The following is a 15770-nucleotide window of genomic DNA, read 5'->3' as shown; positions in this document are numbered from 1 at the left end:
GGTCAGGGAGGGCCTCTGAAGAGGAGACATTTGAGCTGAGATGTGAGAAGGGCTGAGGTGTTATGGGGAGGGTGTCCGGGATACAGACAGCTGGATATGCAAAGGCCCTGGGACAGGAAAGGGCTTAGTGAGTTCTAGGAACCACAGGAGGCCAATAGGCTATGGGGGGAGAGAGCAAGAGAGACGGAGTGCAAGATGGGGTCAGGTAAAGAAGCAGGACCACATCGTCCAGACCTGCGGACCACTCCCAAGGATGCTGCAGCCCATGCCCAGTAAGCAGCAGCTATTTCTGAGAGAAGAGCATGTGTTTAGAGCCCCTCAGGGGAGCTAAGCCTCCTGAAGATGTCCCCTGGCATTGGCTGAGTCCCAGGGATGGGTAAGAAAAGAAGCCAGGTGAAGACTAGAGAATGAAGGAGGGAGATGGACCTGAGGGTCACCTGCCCATCTTCCCCAAACATCTTTCACTGGTGCCAGCCAGACTTACCTCTTCCCTGCACTGCCCCTCTCTCCTGGCCCCTGCTCACCTACCCTCACACCTGTAAATCCAGCTCGTTCTCCCGTTCCCTCCACACTTCCTTCCTCTGACCCTACCACCTCCAACACGTGGATCCCCTACACCGACTTGTGGCCTCCTCTGGAGGGGGACCAGGAGATCCTGGGATGCCCCGTGCCCCACTCAGCCTGTGCCCTCTGCTGCAGGGACCCGCGCTGCGGGTTATGCTGGGGGCTCGGATCACCGTGGACAACTGGACACTCAGGACCACACCATGGAGGAGCTGCAGGTGGGTGTTCCCTGGCATCAGCAGCGCTCCCACCTGGAGGCTCTGGGGACCCCGGCCCTAGACCCCTATTTTCATTGGGGGTGGAAGAGCTCCTCACAGCCCAGCCTCAGTGGCCGCTTCCCACAGGATGATTATGAAGATGTGTTGGAGGAGAATCTGGAGCTGGAGGAATATGAAGACCCAGGCGTCCTCAAGCCCCAGGTGGAGGAGCCGGCAGGTAAGCCCCTCTCCCTCCCTCTGCTGGGAGCCCTAGACAGGGACAGGAGGGGCACTTGTCCTCTCCCCTTCTCCACAGTCCTCCTTCCAAGCCCCATGGGCCGTTCTCCCCTCAATTCTGGCTGATTGAAGGATAAACAGAGTTTTGTTTGAAATGATCACAGGAGGTGACTGGGAGAGCAGGGGCAGTCACCCATCCAGTGCTCCTGCAATGTGAGAGGGGTGGGCAGCCCGTTTAGGACAAGGGTGTGAGCCCACATGCCATCTGTGCCCATCCAATGCCAGCTTCCAGGCAAAAAACTGGGCTTGTTCTTGGGGAAAGAGGTACTGAGAAATGAGGGGCTTGCGGGGACCCTCCTGGGTGGAAAGACACCAGGAACCACCCTGCCTTCCCTGGTCTTTTAGGTGGGGAGCCCCAAGCAGGGCCTGTTTACTGTCAACAGGACTTAAGTGCTGGAGATTGGGATTAAAGTTAAGAGGCCCCTCTCGGAAATGAGGGCTGGGGGTGGGAGGGGCGGGAATATAAGGGGCTGACCCACCCTGGTGCCTGAGCTCAGTGAGACACTGCACGGATGCTGATGGGCTCACTGAGGCAGGTGGGAAAAGAGACTGGCCTCAGAGGTGGAAGGGGAGGGAGGAGGTCCTAGGAGGATCCTGAAAATTGCCACTCAGGGCTCTGCAGTCACCTTGGAGAGGTCCCTTCACCTCATCACTGCGGAGGGGCTAGGCCTCCCTGGCTGAGTCCCAGGGGTCCTCGACAAGGCTCAGATGGGGAGCCCAAGGCTAGGCCCAGCACAGGTGTGGGGAGCCCCATCCGCTGAGTGGCCAGTGTGGGATGGGGCACCAGAGGCCCAGCCCAGGGCCATTGGGAAGGAGGGGGCATCCGCCCATGCCTAGGTCTCTGAGGCTCACCCCGTGGATCGTGAAGAGCCTCAGGTGGGGGACGGGCAGGTCAATAGTAACCGACCTCCGGTTTTCAGCTCACGACACCGAGGCAACAGCCACAGACTACCACACCACATCGCACCCGGGTACCCACGAGGTGAGGATCCCAGCCTCCCCCATTCTCTCCCATGCTGCCTTTGGGGTCCACCATTTGACCCGGGAAGAGAGGAGCAAGGCGATAGAGGCAGCTTCAGACTGGGGGAGACCCTGCAGCCGATAGAGGAGTGACGGTCCCAGGAAATAGGTGGGAGGGATGCCCCACTGACGGGGAGGCCTGGGCCCCCTTCCAGAAGCACCCTGGGCAGGGATAACCTGATTGACAAGAGCTGAGTCCCCAGGCCCTCAGGCCCTGACTGGGCTGTTGGGCTTCACTGGGGAAGCACAGAATTAAAGACTTGCTTTCCTCTGCCCAGGCCCCTCAGGTCTCCACTGAGCACCGAACTATCTAGCTGGTTAGGAATTTGGGCCGGCCCTCAGCTATGGCCCTTGGAGCAACCACCTGGCCCCAGGGACATGCTGAGGCACAACCACGAACAATCTTAGAGGCTGGAGACTGACCCAATGACTCCAAAGTCCCCTTTAGCCTCAGCCTGCCAGGCCTCCGCTTCCCACTCCTTTCCCTCCCCAGTGGCCTCTCCAGCATCCCTTTGGGTCAGGGTTCTCCAAATGCCTTCTCAAATGGGGTGAGGGCCTGGCCAGGAAGTTGGGAGATAGGGGAATGGTGTGAGCCATATCTACCCATATCTACGGACCCTTGAGCACAGGGATCCAAGCCTCACAAGCACAAGCCTCTCTCGAGAGCGGCTGAGCACCCACTATGCCCTGGACTATACCTGACGGACTAACTCAGGCGCATGGGGCCACAGGTCTATGTGGAGCTACAGGAGCTGGTGATGGATGAAAAGAACCAGGAACTGAGATGGATGGAGGTGGCGCGCTGGGTGCGACTGGAGGAGAACCTGGGGGAGAATGGGGCCTGGGGCCGCCCGCACCTCTCTCACCTCACCTTCTGGAGCCTTCTAGAGTTGCACAAAGTCTTCACCAAGGGTGAGCCTCCTGGGTCCTTCTGGGCCCCCTGCAGGTGAGACTTGTTGTGTGGGGCTATGGCCCAGCCTCCCAGCTCACTCTTCCACTGCCTGCAGGTACCGTCCTCCTGGACCTGCCAGAGACCTCCCTGGCTGGAGTGGCCAACCAACTGCTAGACAGGTTTATCTTTGAGGACCAGATCCGGCCTCAGGACCGAGAGGAGCTGCTCCGGGTCCTGCTGCTCAAACACAGGTGCCCCTGCCTGCCAGGGCCTGGATTCCATATTCAGCGGGCCCACTTCCCCAGCCCACTTGCCCCAAGTTCTCCCCAGGGATCCAGGTGGCCCTACCCTCACCAAGCAAGGGCTCACTTTCCTCCACTATGGCTCCCATCTCTGACACCTTGAAAGGGGTGGCCATGTCCTATGCTCAGAGTTGGGGGCTGCTGGTCCCCAGGAGGGTAGACCTGCAAGGCCCTTTTCTCTAGCCATTCTTTTGATCCTGCCTCGTCATTTCAGAGGCCACCCACTTACATCTACAAGGTACTTGAAGAGGAGGCTCTGATTCTCCTTCCATCCCAGGGTCTCTCTGGTCTGGTCTGGGAAGTCCCAGATGTCTACCCTTGATGTCTACCCCCGTCCCTTGATGTTGGCCCTTGATCCCTCCCACTACTGATAGCTCGGCCTGAACAGCTTACTCAGCCCATGTCCCCTGTACGTCCTGCAGCCATGCCGGAGAGCTGGAGGCCCTGGGGGGTGTGAAGCCTGCGGTCCTGACGCGCTCTGGGGATCCTTCACAGCCTCTGCTCCCTCAACACTCCTCACTGGAGACACAGCTCTTCTGTGAGCAGGTGTGTCAGTCACACGGTCAGGGCCAGGGTGGGGCACAGAAAGAGCTTCCTCAAACGCCAGCAGAGGTCCTGAAAAACCCACCACAAGCAGGGGACCAGAAGTACTCCTGCAACTGGGGTGTGCCAGGAGAGTTGGGAAGCCCCCAATCTGAACATGGTGGGAAGTGAGAATGGGAAGGGGAGGAAGGGGAGGATGCGCAGGTCTCTCAGGTCAGAGTGGCCCGAGGACTCCTGTCACCACCCTCCTTCCCACAGGGAGATGGGGGCACAGAAGGACACTCACCATCTGGAATTCTGGAAAAGATTCCCCCAGATTCAGAGGCCACACTGGTGCTAGTGGGTAAGAACAGGCATCTCTACCCTCAGCCCTCCACACCCCTTGTGTCCTGGCTCAGCCTGTCTTTCCCTCAGCCTGGACCCCCGCAGCCCCACCTCTTCAGCACACCCACCGTGGGTTCCTCAGCCTGGCCTGATCTTCTGGTCCCCTAACAGGCCGAGCCACCTTCCTGCAGCGGCCAGTGCTGGGCTTCGTGAGGCTGCAGGAGGCAGCGGAGCTGGAGGCAGTGGAGCAGCCCATGCCTGTGCGCTTCCTCTTTGTGTTGCTGGGACCTGAGGACCCCCACATTGATTACACTCAGCTCGGCCGGGCTACTGCCGCCCTCATGTCAGAGAGAGTGAGGAAGGGCCGGAGAGGGCTGGGCTGGGGGAGCTTGGGAGCTGGGTGGTGGCTGAGGCCTGCTCTCCAACCTGACCTGGGTTACTTTAGGTTCACTGGTTTGACCTATTCAGCCTAATCCAGCTGCTGCTGTGCTACCTGACAGGGGAAGTCGGGTGTGTGCAGTCTGGCCCAGCTCTGCCTGCTCCGGCCTGGTCTCATCTGGTTGGCTTTGGCCTGGTTTAGTCTAGTCCAGCCCACTCTGACCTGGTTCCACCTGGTCAGGTCTGGCTTGGCCGGGCTTAGTTAGCTCTAGATTCGTCTAGCCTGCTTAACCCACCAGGTTAGCTTAGTTCCTTCTTTCCCCACCTGGGGCCTCTGTCTGTCTCCCCAGAGCCCTTTGTTAGTGGAGAGAAGGGGTGGGAGTGGACAGGAAAAGCAGTTCCTGGCAATGGGAGCTGCTGCCTGAGGGGGTTCTGGTCCCTGGAGGCCCTGACTTCGGACTCCTGGGTCCTTTCCCTCTGCAGGTCCAGACAGCCCTGACCCTGTCTCCTGCCCCTAGGTGTTCCGCATGGATGCCTACATGGCTCAGAGCCGAGGGGAGCTGCTGCGCTCCCTGGAGGGCTTCCTGGACTGCAGCCTAGTGCTGCCTCCCACCGATGCCCCCTCCGAGCAGGCACTGCTCAGTCTGGTGCCTGTGCAGAGGGAGCTGCTTCGAAGACGCTACCAGCCCAGCCCTGCCAAGCCAGACTCCAGCTTCTACAAGGGCCTAGGTACCTGCCCTTCCCAGCCGAGGCTTTTTGAGCCCTCACCAACTCCCAGACACCTCAGCGTAGCCTCTGTCTCCCATCACATGTCCCTCTCTCACCGCTCCCTATGCCCACATTTCCCAGCCTTCTTGGCCACCCCATTCCAATCAGACAATCTCCCCTACACCCTCCAGTCCCCTTTCCCCTCACCTCCCCCAGCTGCTCCCTCTGATCATGCTCTTATCCTCCACCACAGACTTAAATGGGGGCCTAGGGGGCCCCAGGGGCCCAGACGATCCTCTGCAGCAGACAGGCCAGCTCTTCGGGGGCCTGGTGCGTGACATCCGGCGCCGCTACCCCTATTACCTGAGTGACATCACAGATGCATTCAGCCCCCAGGTCCTGGCTGCCGTCATCTTCATCTACTTTGCTGCCCTGTCACCTGCCATCACATTCGGTGGCCTCCTGGGTCAGTGCCAATACCTGTCTCCCTAACTCTCGCCTCTGATCCTCTGGCCTCTGTCTCAGCCCCAACTTCTGACTCTTTCTGACCCTCCAGACCCCTGCATCAGCCTGCCCATGACTTGCTCTATGGGCCCCTGGAAATGATCTTCTGACCTTGAGCCCTCTGTGACCTCTACCCACAGGAGAAAAGACCGGGAACCAGATAGGAGTGTCGGAGCTGCTGATCTCCACGGCAGTGCAGGGCATTCTCTTCGCCCTGCTGGGGGCTCAGCCCCTGCTTGTGGTTGGCTTCTCAGGACCCCTGCTGGTGTTTGAAGAAGCCTTCTTCTCGGTAGCTCTGTCCTTGCCCCACTGACCTGACCCTGTCATGTCCCCCGCCCCACCTGCCTGATGCACGGTGCCTTGCCCCAAGGCCCTCTTTGTCCGACCGAATTCTTCTGACCACCCTACAGTTCTGTGAGAGCAACGGTCTAGAGTACATCGTGGGGCGTGTGTGGATCGGCTTCTGGCTCATCCTGCTGGTGGTGCTGGTGGTGGCCTTCGAGGGTAGCTTTCTGGTCCGCTTCATCTCCCGCTATACCCAGGAGATCTTCTCCTTCCTCATCTCCCTCATCTTCATCTATGAGACCTTCTCCAAACTGATCAAGGTGGGGGCCTATGGGGATGTTAATGCACACGGGAGGTTGTGTATAAGACCGAGACCCTGACTGGGCGTGAGGGTTCACGCCTATAATCCCAGAACTTTGGGAGGCTGAGGCGGGTGGATCACCCGAGGGCAGGAGTTCGAGACCAGCCTGGCCAACATAGTGAAACCCCATCTCTATTAAAAATACAAAAATCAGCCAGGTGGGGTGGCGGGCACCTGTAATCCCAGCTACTCGGGAGGCTGAGGCCAAAGAATCGCTTGAACCCAGGAGGTGGATGTTGCAGTGAGCCGAGATTGTGCCACTGCACTCCAGCCTGGGCAACAGAGCAAAACTCTGTCTCAAAAAAAAAAAAAAGACAGAGCCATTGTGTCCTCGCACATGTGTCTGTGCAGCATTTGTGTGGCTTTGCTTTCACCTGTGTACAAAACCATGTGACTGTGCATGTGACTGTGCATGTGACTGTGGCAACATGTGTGTCTGTGTCTGTGTGGTCACACATCTGCACACAGGACTGTGCAGCTGTGCTGACTGTGACCACATATGTGTTGGCACCTGCCGCTGCCTGTGGAAAGCATTCTTGCTGAGGCATGAGAGGGTGCCTCTGTGTGCACATGTCCAGTTCATGACCACACATGGTGTGAGCAATGGGTAAGTATGGGCGTGACACAGCATGTGAAAGTACATGCACAGTGAGAGCAAGGGGGACTCTGGAGCCTCTGAAGTCCCCCACTCCCTCCCCTGCACTTGTCCTCAAGAGCTGCAGGGCTTGTGGATAGAGTGCCCACCCACTTTGGCTTGCCTCCTGTCATCTTAAGGTCTGCTTGCATCTGTACCTGCATTTTATATGGAAGAAGGGTGGGCCCTATGTGTTGTCCCCTGATTCTGTCAGATGGAGGGTCTTTCTGTGTCCAGGTCTTTTAACCCCTTGTTGGAAACTTCCCTGACCCTTGTTTCCTGACCTCCAGCCTTCTCATGTCTCCCAGGTCCTGGGTGTGCATGTGTGCTCACACACACATGCATTGCCTTCCATGGCCCTCCCTGCCCAAACCTGGGGGTCTTCATTCCTGAAAACCAAGCTGTAGAATCCCATTTATCCTCTGTTTCCATGTCAATTGAGGAAGAAGATAGATGGATGGATGGATGAATAGATGGATAATGGATGGATGCATGAATGATTGATGGATAATGAGTGGATGGATGATGGATAGATGAATGGATGGATAAATGGGTGGATGGATAGATGATAGGTAGGTGGATGGATGGGTAGATGGATAATGAATGGATGGAGAATAATCAATGGAAGATCAATGAATAATGGATGGATGAATGATGAATGGGTGGATAAATGGATGGATGATGAATTAATAGATGACTGGATGCATGGATGGTAGTGCTGGGTAGAGTTAGCTGGTGGTACTTTCCAGCCCAAGCCAAGGCTGGGAGGGAACAGAATGCCTTGGTTTTCTGCTACAGATCTTCCAGGACCACCCACTACAGAAGACTTATGACTACAATGTGTTGATGGTGCCCAAACCTCAGGGCCCCCTGCCCAACACAGCCCTCCTCTCCCTTGTGCTCATGGCTGGTACTTTCTTCTTTGCCGTGATGCTGCGCAAGTTCAAGAACAGCTCCTACTTCCCTGGCAAGGTCAGCACACCCTCCTCACCTGTCCTTACCAATACTGCCCTATCCCAGCCCAAAGCCCCCCACTCCAAATTCCCCAGTGCCCTTAGCTTCCCTTCTTTTTCAGATTCCCATTCCCAATTCCAACCTCCCCTGGCCCTATCCTTACCTAGGGTTTCACTGAGGGCAAACCCCTCCCACTTTTGTGGCATGCCCAGCCTGAGAACTGCTGGGGGAAAAAGAAAGGAGGCAGACATAGCTGAGGTGCAGGACAGGGCATTAGATGCTGACGGATCCCCTGGAAGAGTAGGGCCCCCTGGGTGAATATAGGACAGGAAGGTGCAGGAGGTGGGGAGTGACTGGGCACTGACCACTGGTCCTTTCACCTGTCCCCAGCTGCGCCGGGTCATCGGGGACTTTGGGGTCCCCATCTCCATCCTGATCATGGTCCTGGTGGATTTCTTCATTGAGGATACCTACACCCAGGTGACCCCTCCTCCCAGCCCTCAGACCATGATACCCCCCAGGTCCTCATTTCCACCCCCTAGCATGCCCCTTCCCTAGAATAGCTTTCCCCAACCTGAAGCCAGCTGGGACTACCTCTATCCCATCCATGCCTCCTCTGGGAGTCCCTTGTGCTTCTCACAGCCCCAGAGGACCCCTGTGGCCAAAGCAAGGGGCTGGGCCAAGTTTCTACCTTCATTCCTTTAACCCAGAGCAGTAGGAATAGGTATTCTTTGGAGTCAAGCAGATCTAGGCATGAATCCCAGCTCTGCCATCAAATAGCTGTGTGATGTGGGGCAAGCTACATAACCTCTCTGATTCTCTTTCCTCATCTGTAAAGTGGGGAACAAGCAGATGGATGTAAAGGGATTAGTGTAATGATTAGGTACAGAGCAAGTGCTCAATATAAGTAAGTTCCCGAGAGCTGCCAACCTAACTGCCCGACCCCCAGGACCCGACCCTGGCTCCTCCTGCTCCCACCCTTCCCCATCCTCCTGCCCTTGGCATTCTTACCTGCTACCCCCTCTCACAGAAACTCTCAGTGCCTGATGGCTTCAAGGTGTCCAACTCCTCAGCCCGGGGCTGGGTCATCCACCCACTGGGCTTGCGTTCCCACTTTCCCATCTGGATGATGTTTGCCTCTGCCCTGCCTGCTCTGCTGGTCTTCATCCTCATATTCCTGGAGTCTCAGATCACCACGTGAGAGACAGGGTGGGGGCTGGGCCTGGGAGGGTGGGAGGCAGGGACCTTTCCCTGGCGTTCTCCCAGGCAGGCAAGAGACCCAGGACTGCAAGCTAGTCCCTGTGGGTGTGTGGCCCTCCCAACTAGCAGGAATAGTGAAAAGCCAGGGGTAGTTCCAGGTTTTGTGGGACCTCAGGTTGTATAATTTGGAGAGCTCTTTTTAAGAAAAAAAAAAAAAAAATGTGGCCGGGCACAGTGGCTCACACCAGTAATCCCAGCACTTTGGCAGGTCGAGGCAGGCGGATGACCTGAGGTCAAGAGTTTGAGACCAGCTTGGCTAACATGGTGAAACCCTGTTTCTACTAAAAATACAAAAAATTAGCCAGGCATGAGCCTGTAATCCCAGCTACTCGGGAGGCTGAGGCAGGAGAATCGCTTGAACCCAGGAGGCGGAGGTTGCAGTGAGCCAAGATCTCACCATTGCACTCCAACTTGGGCAACGACAGCAAAACTTCATCTCAAAAAAAAAAAAAAAAAAAAAAAAGCCAGGCGAGGTGGCTCACATCTGTAATTGTAGCACTTTGGGAGGCCAAGACAGGGGGATCACGAAGTCAGTAGTTTGAGACCAGCCTGGCCAATGTGGTGAAACCCCATTTCTACTAAAAATACAAAAATTAGCCGGGTGTAGTGGTACGCGCCTGTAGTCCCAGCATCTCAGGAGGCTGAAACAGGAGAATCATTTGAACCCAGGAGACGGAGGTTGCAGTGAGCCAAGATCACACCATTGCACTCCAGCCTGGGTGACAGAGCAAGACTCTAGAAAAAGAAAGAAAAAGAAAAAAATGCAAAATGACAACTATAAAGTTAGGTGCTGGATCTTGGAGAGGCGTGTACAAGGAAAGCTCCCTGAAGCTGAAGCTTCATTGCCTGCGAATCAGCCTTGAATGTTGTGAAGACATTTCTGCTCTTAAGAGTCTGGATTCTCAAGATGGGGCGGGAGGGAGGGGAGCAAGGAACTCAAAGAGGGAGGGGCGCAGAAGACAAAACTGGGCTACAAGGACACCAAATATGGAGAAGGAAGGGTAGGTGGAGGAGGCAGGGGAGAACCCTGCTTACACCTCGCCTTCCCCTACCGCAGGCTGATTGTCAGCAAACCCGAGCGCAAGATGGTCAAGGGCTCCGGCTTCCACCTGGACCTGCTGCTGGTAGTGGGCATGGGCGGGGTGGCTGCCCTCTTTGGGATGCCCTGGCTCAGCGCCACCACTGTGCGTTCCGTCACCCATGCCAATGCCCTCACTGTCATGGGCAAAGCCAGCACCCCAGGGGCTGCAGCCCAGATCCAGGAGGTCAAAGAGCAGCGGATCAGTGGACTCCTGGTCTCTGTGCTTGTGGGTGAGTGAAAGCTGGGTCGGGTCTCCACCATCCTCCTGCCCCCTACCCCTGGCCCCTTCCCCTACCCCTTCAGACCCAGCACCTCCTCCAGCCTCTCCCATCCTGCACCACTTTCCCACATCTCCCCAGCATCCCCTACTCAAACGAGGGGATCCTGGAGGAAAGGCCAAGGCACTGGGCTGGGCGTCTGAGCAGGGAGGAAGGGGGCTCCACTCCCGAGGCCTTCTCCAGACCAGATTCCACCTTCTGACTTATCCAACAGAAGTCCAGTGAACCGTGGGTTCTAGCCTTGCCCTGCCGCTAACCCAGTGTTCCTCCTTGTCTCTGGGTCTCAGTTTCCCTGCCTGCACAGTTGGAGGGTTCATCAGATGTCCCCAAGTTATCTTCCAGCTCAGCTGCTCCATGACTGATACAAGGGGCGGTGCTCTAGGCATAGTCTAGGGATGTGGGGGGGAAGAAAGAAGGGTCACTGGGGTTGATTTCAGTTCTGGAGCAGCCAAGAGTCGAGCTGGCTTCAGTGTGGGCAGTGCCATGGTTGCAGATGGAGAGGTCAGGGAAAATTCTTAAAGGAGGCAAAGTTGATGGTATTCTGGACTGGGGTGAGGAGAAAGGTGTGTGTCTTTGACCTCTGTGACCCTCATTAGGTTAAGGGAGTGGGCTTACGTCAGGTAGGCAGGACTCTGACTGCCTGCCAGCTGTGTGGCCTTAGGCAGGTTGTTTACCTCTCTGAGCCTGTTTCCTCATCTGTAAAATTGGGGTAATACCTATAAAAAGGACCGATAGAGGCTGGGGGTGGTGGCTCACGCCTGTAATCCCAGCACTTTCGGAGGCTGAGGCAGGTGGGTCACCTGAGGTCAGGAGTTGGCGACCACCCTGTCCAACATGGTGAAACCATGTCTCTTCTAAAATTACAAAATTAGCCAGGCATGGTGGTGCACGCTTGTAATCCCAGCTACTTGGGAGGCTGAGGCAGGAGAATTGCTTGAACCAGGGAGGCGGAGATTGGAGTGAGCTGAGATTGCGCCACTGCACTCCAGCCTGGGCGACAGAGCGAGACTTCGTCTAAAAAAAAAAGACTCATAGGAATGGTTCCAGGCCAGGCGTGGGATCCCAACACTTTGGGAGGCCAAGGCAGGAGAATCACTTGAGCCCAGGAGTTCAAGACTAGCCTGGGCAACATAGTGAGACCTTGTCTCTACTAAAAATTAAAAAAAAAAAAAAAATGAGCCAGGTGTGGTAGTATGTGCCTGTAGTCCCAGCAACTACGGAGACTGAGGTGGGAGGATCACTTGAGACCAAGTGAGGTCAAGTCTGTTGTGAGCCAACATCACACCACTGCACTGGATGACAGAGCAAGACCTTGTCTCAAAAAAAAAAAAAAAAAAAGAAAAAAAAAACGGCTCCATATGGTGCCTGTGTTTTATTCCCAGCCCCAGACAGGGGCCTGACCCCCACTGGTGCCAGGCTTCAGGCAACCTGGGCTGAGAGTATGCGGCTCCCCCACAGGCCTGTCCATCCTCATGGAGCCCATCCTGTCCCGCATCCCCCTGGCTGTACTGTTTGGCATCTTCCTCTACATGGGGGTCACATCGCTCAGCGGCATCCAGCTTTTTGACCGCATCTTGCTTCTGCTCAAGCCATCCAAGTACCACCCAGATGTGCCCTACGTCAAGCGGGTACAGGACCCTTTTCTGACTGCCCAGCCTGGGGTGGTGGAGGGTGCTGGGGTGTGATAGGCACTGACCCCAGTCTCCCCCTGCAGGTGAAGACCTGGCGCATGCACTTGTTCACGGGCATCCAGATCGTCTGCCTGGCAGTGCTGTGGGTGGTGAAGTCCACGCCGGCCTCCCTGGCCCTGCCCTTCGCCCTCATCCTCACTGTGCCTCTGCGGCGCGTCCTGCTGCCACTCATCTTCAGGAACCTGGAGCTTCAGTGTGTGAGTGGCTGCCTGGGCCTGGGGCACAAGAGCTGGGAGCATGTAAGGGGATGCATCTCAGAACTAGGGCAGGCAGGACAGCATCATGGGTAAAGTCTGGGTCTAGGGCTGGTGTCCAGGTTCTGGCCTGCCGTGTCCTAGTATATGATCTGGAGTACAGGGCCTCGTTTCTCTGTGCCTTCATTTTGCTCACCTGTAAAGGAGGGAAATGATGGCACGGCTGGGGAGAGTGTCAAGAGGCAGACAGGGTGTGCTGGGTGTGAGCTGGACCCCTGAGCAGCAAGTCCTGCCGTCTTCCGAGTCATTTGGGACAGAGTCACTCCTCTAATAGGATTTTTCCACAATGTGACTCAGGTCACTGTGGGGCTGCCCTGGTGAAGAGGTCCCCTGCTCACCCTCTGCAGGCCCTCCCCTGCCAGGGTCCACATCCCCAGTGTTGCCTCCCACTTTGACAACTACTTATTCAGGCCAGTCCTAGTGGCTGGGGTGATAAAACAGGAGTGGCCCAAGGTTCAAGACAGCCAGACACTCTCCTAACTCCAGAGATGCCTCTCGTACCTAGGGAGGGCTCTTCTGGACCCAGAATCTCTCACCCTGTCTCTCTCCTGTCCCTCCCCTCCAGCTGGATGCTGATGATGCCAAGGCAACCTTTGATGAGGAGGAAGGTCGAGATGAATACGACGAAGTGGCGATGCCTGTGTGAGGGGCGGGCCCAGGCCCTAGACCCTCCCCCACCATTCCACATCCCCACTTTCCCAGGAAAAGCAGAAGTCCATGGGCACCTCATGGACTCCAGGCTCCTCCTGGAGCAGCAGCTGAGGTCACAGGGCTGTGGGTGGGGAAGGAAGGGGTGTCCAGGAGACCTTCCACAAAGGGTAGCCTGGCTTTTCTGGCTGGAGACGGCCGACAGGGCCCACATTAGGGGGTTTGCTCCACAGTCCCTCCTGTTGCCACACTTTCACTGGGGACCCTGTGCTGGAAGACTTAGATCTGAGCCCTCCCTCTTCCCACCTCAGGCAAGGGTAGAAGCAAAGGCAGGAGGTGGGTGGGCAGGTGGGGTGCTTGCTGTGTGACCTTGGGCAAGTCCCTTGACCTTTCCGGCCTATACTTCCTTTTCTGTAAAATGGGTATATAGATGATAATACCCACATTACAGGATGGTTACTGAGGACCAAAGATACGTGTAAAATAGGGCTTTGTAAACTCCACAAGGACTGTTCTACAGCAGTCGTCATTTGTCTTTGAACATACCCAAGGTCCCATAGCTGGGATTTGAACTGGGCTGTGCAGCTGGAATTTGAACCAGGCCTTCTGACTTCGAGGTCTGAGCTCTGTCCTCTGTCAATCATGCGTCCACCTTCCATTCCCCTGTGAATCCTCCCTTCCCCACTCTGCTCCCAGCCCCTACCTTGAGACCCTCTTCTCTGGGCCCAGAGAGAGGCATCCTGGCGAGGGCAAGGTACAGGTGAGGATGATCCAGGGATCGGGCCTGGGACTCAGGTCCCCTGTGTTTGGTTCCTCCCTCCAAACACTCATGAGTTCACTCATTCATTCATTCCACAACATTTACTGAAGGCCCCGGAGTCAGTGGACTCCAAGGGGACTGAGACAAGCCCTGCCCTGGGGTGGGGGTGGGGGGCAAGGTACAGTCAATACTAGATTTGGATAGGGAGTTGGAGAGGGTGGGAAGGTAGAAGCGGGACAGGGAGGGGGTTTGTAATTTATTAATTGTGTATTTTCTAAGAGTTTTCATCTTACTTTGGCTTCACACACAGCTCCAGGCCCCTCATTTGAGACCCACTATCCTCAACCCCATCTAGATTGAATCTTGGGGAGAACCCAGATCTGACCAATTGGGGTAGGAGACAGCAGGCTCTCCAGAACATGGGCAAATTTATTTTTTTATAAAACAAAAAGATAAAAAGAGTTGAAAGACATGGAAGTGGTGAGAGAGGGGGAAACAGAATCAGGGAGTGGTAGAAAAGAGAGGAAGTAGACTGGCGCAGTGGCTAATGTTTATAATCCCAGCACTTTGGGAGGCCAAGGTGGGTGGATCGTTTAAAGGCAGGAGTTCCAGACCAGCCTGGCCAACATGGTGAAACCCCGTTTCTACTAAAAATACAAAAATTAGCCGGGTGTCATGACAGGCACCTGTAATCCCAGCTACTCGGGAGGCTGAGGCAAGAGAATCACCTGAACCCAGGAGACGGAGGTTGCAGTGAGCCAAGATTGCACCACTGCACTCCAGCCTGGGCAATAGAGCAAGACCTTGTCTCAGAAAAAAAAAAAAAAAGGCCGGGCGCGGTGGCTCAAGCCTGTAATCCCAGCACTTTGGGAGGCCGAGACGGGCGGATCACGAGGTCAGGAGATCGAAACCATCCTGGCTAACACGGTGAAACCCCGTCTCTACTAAAAAATACAAAAAACTAGCCGGGCGAGGTGGCAGGCGCCTGTAGTCCCAGCTACTCCGGAGGCTGAGGTAGGAGAATGGCATGAACCCAGGAGGCGGAGCTTGCAGTGAGCTGAGATCTGGCCACAGCACTCCAGCCTGGGCGACAGAGCCAGACTCCCTCTCAAAAAAAAAAAAAAAGGAAACATCAGCCTTCAGCCTTGGGGCCACAGACTCAACATGTGTGTGTGGTGGGGTTCTAGCCCAACATAGGGGATCATTATTTATGCCTCCCAGGCTAGTTGAATCCATGGGGGGCTCTCCAGGTGTCCCTGAAAGCTGACACCCACCTTTCACCACTTCACTATGCTACAGTTCAGTTTTCTCATCTGTAAAGTGGGGATGATAATGGTACCTACCTTGCAGGGTTGTTATAAGGATTAAAGGAGACAGTGCAAGAAAAGGCTTTGGTTGGTGAAGAGCCAACCTCGGAGGGGAGCTGCTGGGATCTTTATCTTGATTGGGATGTCCCTGTCTCCCCCTCCCCTTGCTCCTTGAACATGACCAAGGAAAGTGAAAAACAAAAATTATTCACTCGGCTGCACCCTTCCCCTTGATGCCTGGGAGTAGGTTTTGCCAATAAATGTATCTGTGTTGGAGTGGCTGCCTTGCCTGCATTCCCCTTCCCAGAGGCGGGGATTCCGGGGGTCTTGGCTGAACTAGGTGGGCATGGTGTGTGTGGCACAGGCCTGGCACAGGGCTCTGCATCTGTGTAGCAAGGGGAGCCAGGCTGAAGTGTGACCCTGAGCCCTAGGGTGGGAGGCCAGCCCCCAGAGAGTGGCTAGGGATCAAGAGATGAGATTATGCTCTGAGTCTCCTTCCTCTCTCTAATAAGCAAGACCTGTGGGGGT

At 55.9% G+C, this 15770-nt stretch overlaps 1 protein-coding gene across 1 annotated transcript in view; it reads left to right on the top strand.

Moving 5' to 3' along the window:
* SLC4A1 (solute carrier family 4 (anion exchanger), member 1 (Diego blood group)) overlaps nucleotides 1-14047 on the top strand; it is a 19065-nt gene extending 5018 nt beyond the window's left edge. The window contains exons 2-20 of the mRNA XM_011940091.1: nucleotides 700-782; nucleotides 909-999; nucleotides 1979-2040; nucleotides 2810-2990; nucleotides 3086-3221; nucleotides 3695-3818; nucleotides 4074-4158; nucleotides 4311-4492; nucleotides 5036-5246; nucleotides 5479-5691; nucleotides 5870-6018; nucleotides 6140-6334; nucleotides 7808-7981; nucleotides 8354-8443; nucleotides 8994-9160; nucleotides 10281-10534; nucleotides 12041-12210; nucleotides 12297-12470; nucleotides 13093-14047. Coding sequence (XP_011795481.1) covers nucleotides 768-782; nucleotides 909-999; nucleotides 1979-2040; nucleotides 2810-2990; nucleotides 3086-3221; nucleotides 3695-3818; nucleotides 4074-4158; nucleotides 4311-4492; nucleotides 5036-5246; nucleotides 5479-5691; nucleotides 5870-6018; nucleotides 6140-6334; nucleotides 7808-7981; nucleotides 8354-8443; nucleotides 8994-9160; nucleotides 10281-10534; nucleotides 12041-12210; nucleotides 12297-12470; nucleotides 13093-13173 — 2754 coding nt within the window. The 5' untranslated portion in view covers nucleotides 700-767 and the 3' untranslated portion in view covers nucleotides 13174-14047. The remainder of the gene's footprint in view (nucleotides 1-699; nucleotides 783-908; nucleotides 1000-1978; nucleotides 2041-2809; nucleotides 2991-3085; nucleotides 3222-3694; nucleotides 3819-4073; nucleotides 4159-4310; nucleotides 4493-5035; nucleotides 5247-5478; nucleotides 5692-5869; nucleotides 6019-6139; nucleotides 6335-7807; nucleotides 7982-8353; nucleotides 8444-8993; nucleotides 9161-10280; nucleotides 10535-12040; nucleotides 12211-12296; nucleotides 12471-13092) is intronic.
* Nucleotides 14048-15770: the final 1723 nt, after the last annotated feature.

Source organism: Colobus angolensis, unplaced genomic scaffold, assembly GCF_000951035.1.
Source record: "Colobus angolensis palliatus isolate OR3802 unplaced genomic scaffold, Cang.pa_1.0 Scaffold187, whole genome shotgun sequence".
In the NCBI taxonomy this organism is placed as follows: Eukaryota; Metazoa; Chordata; class Mammalia; order Primates; family Cercopithecidae; genus Colobus; species Colobus angolensis.
Note: the sequence above shows the minus strand (reverse complement) of the source record. Positions and strands in the feature narration are given on the sequence as shown.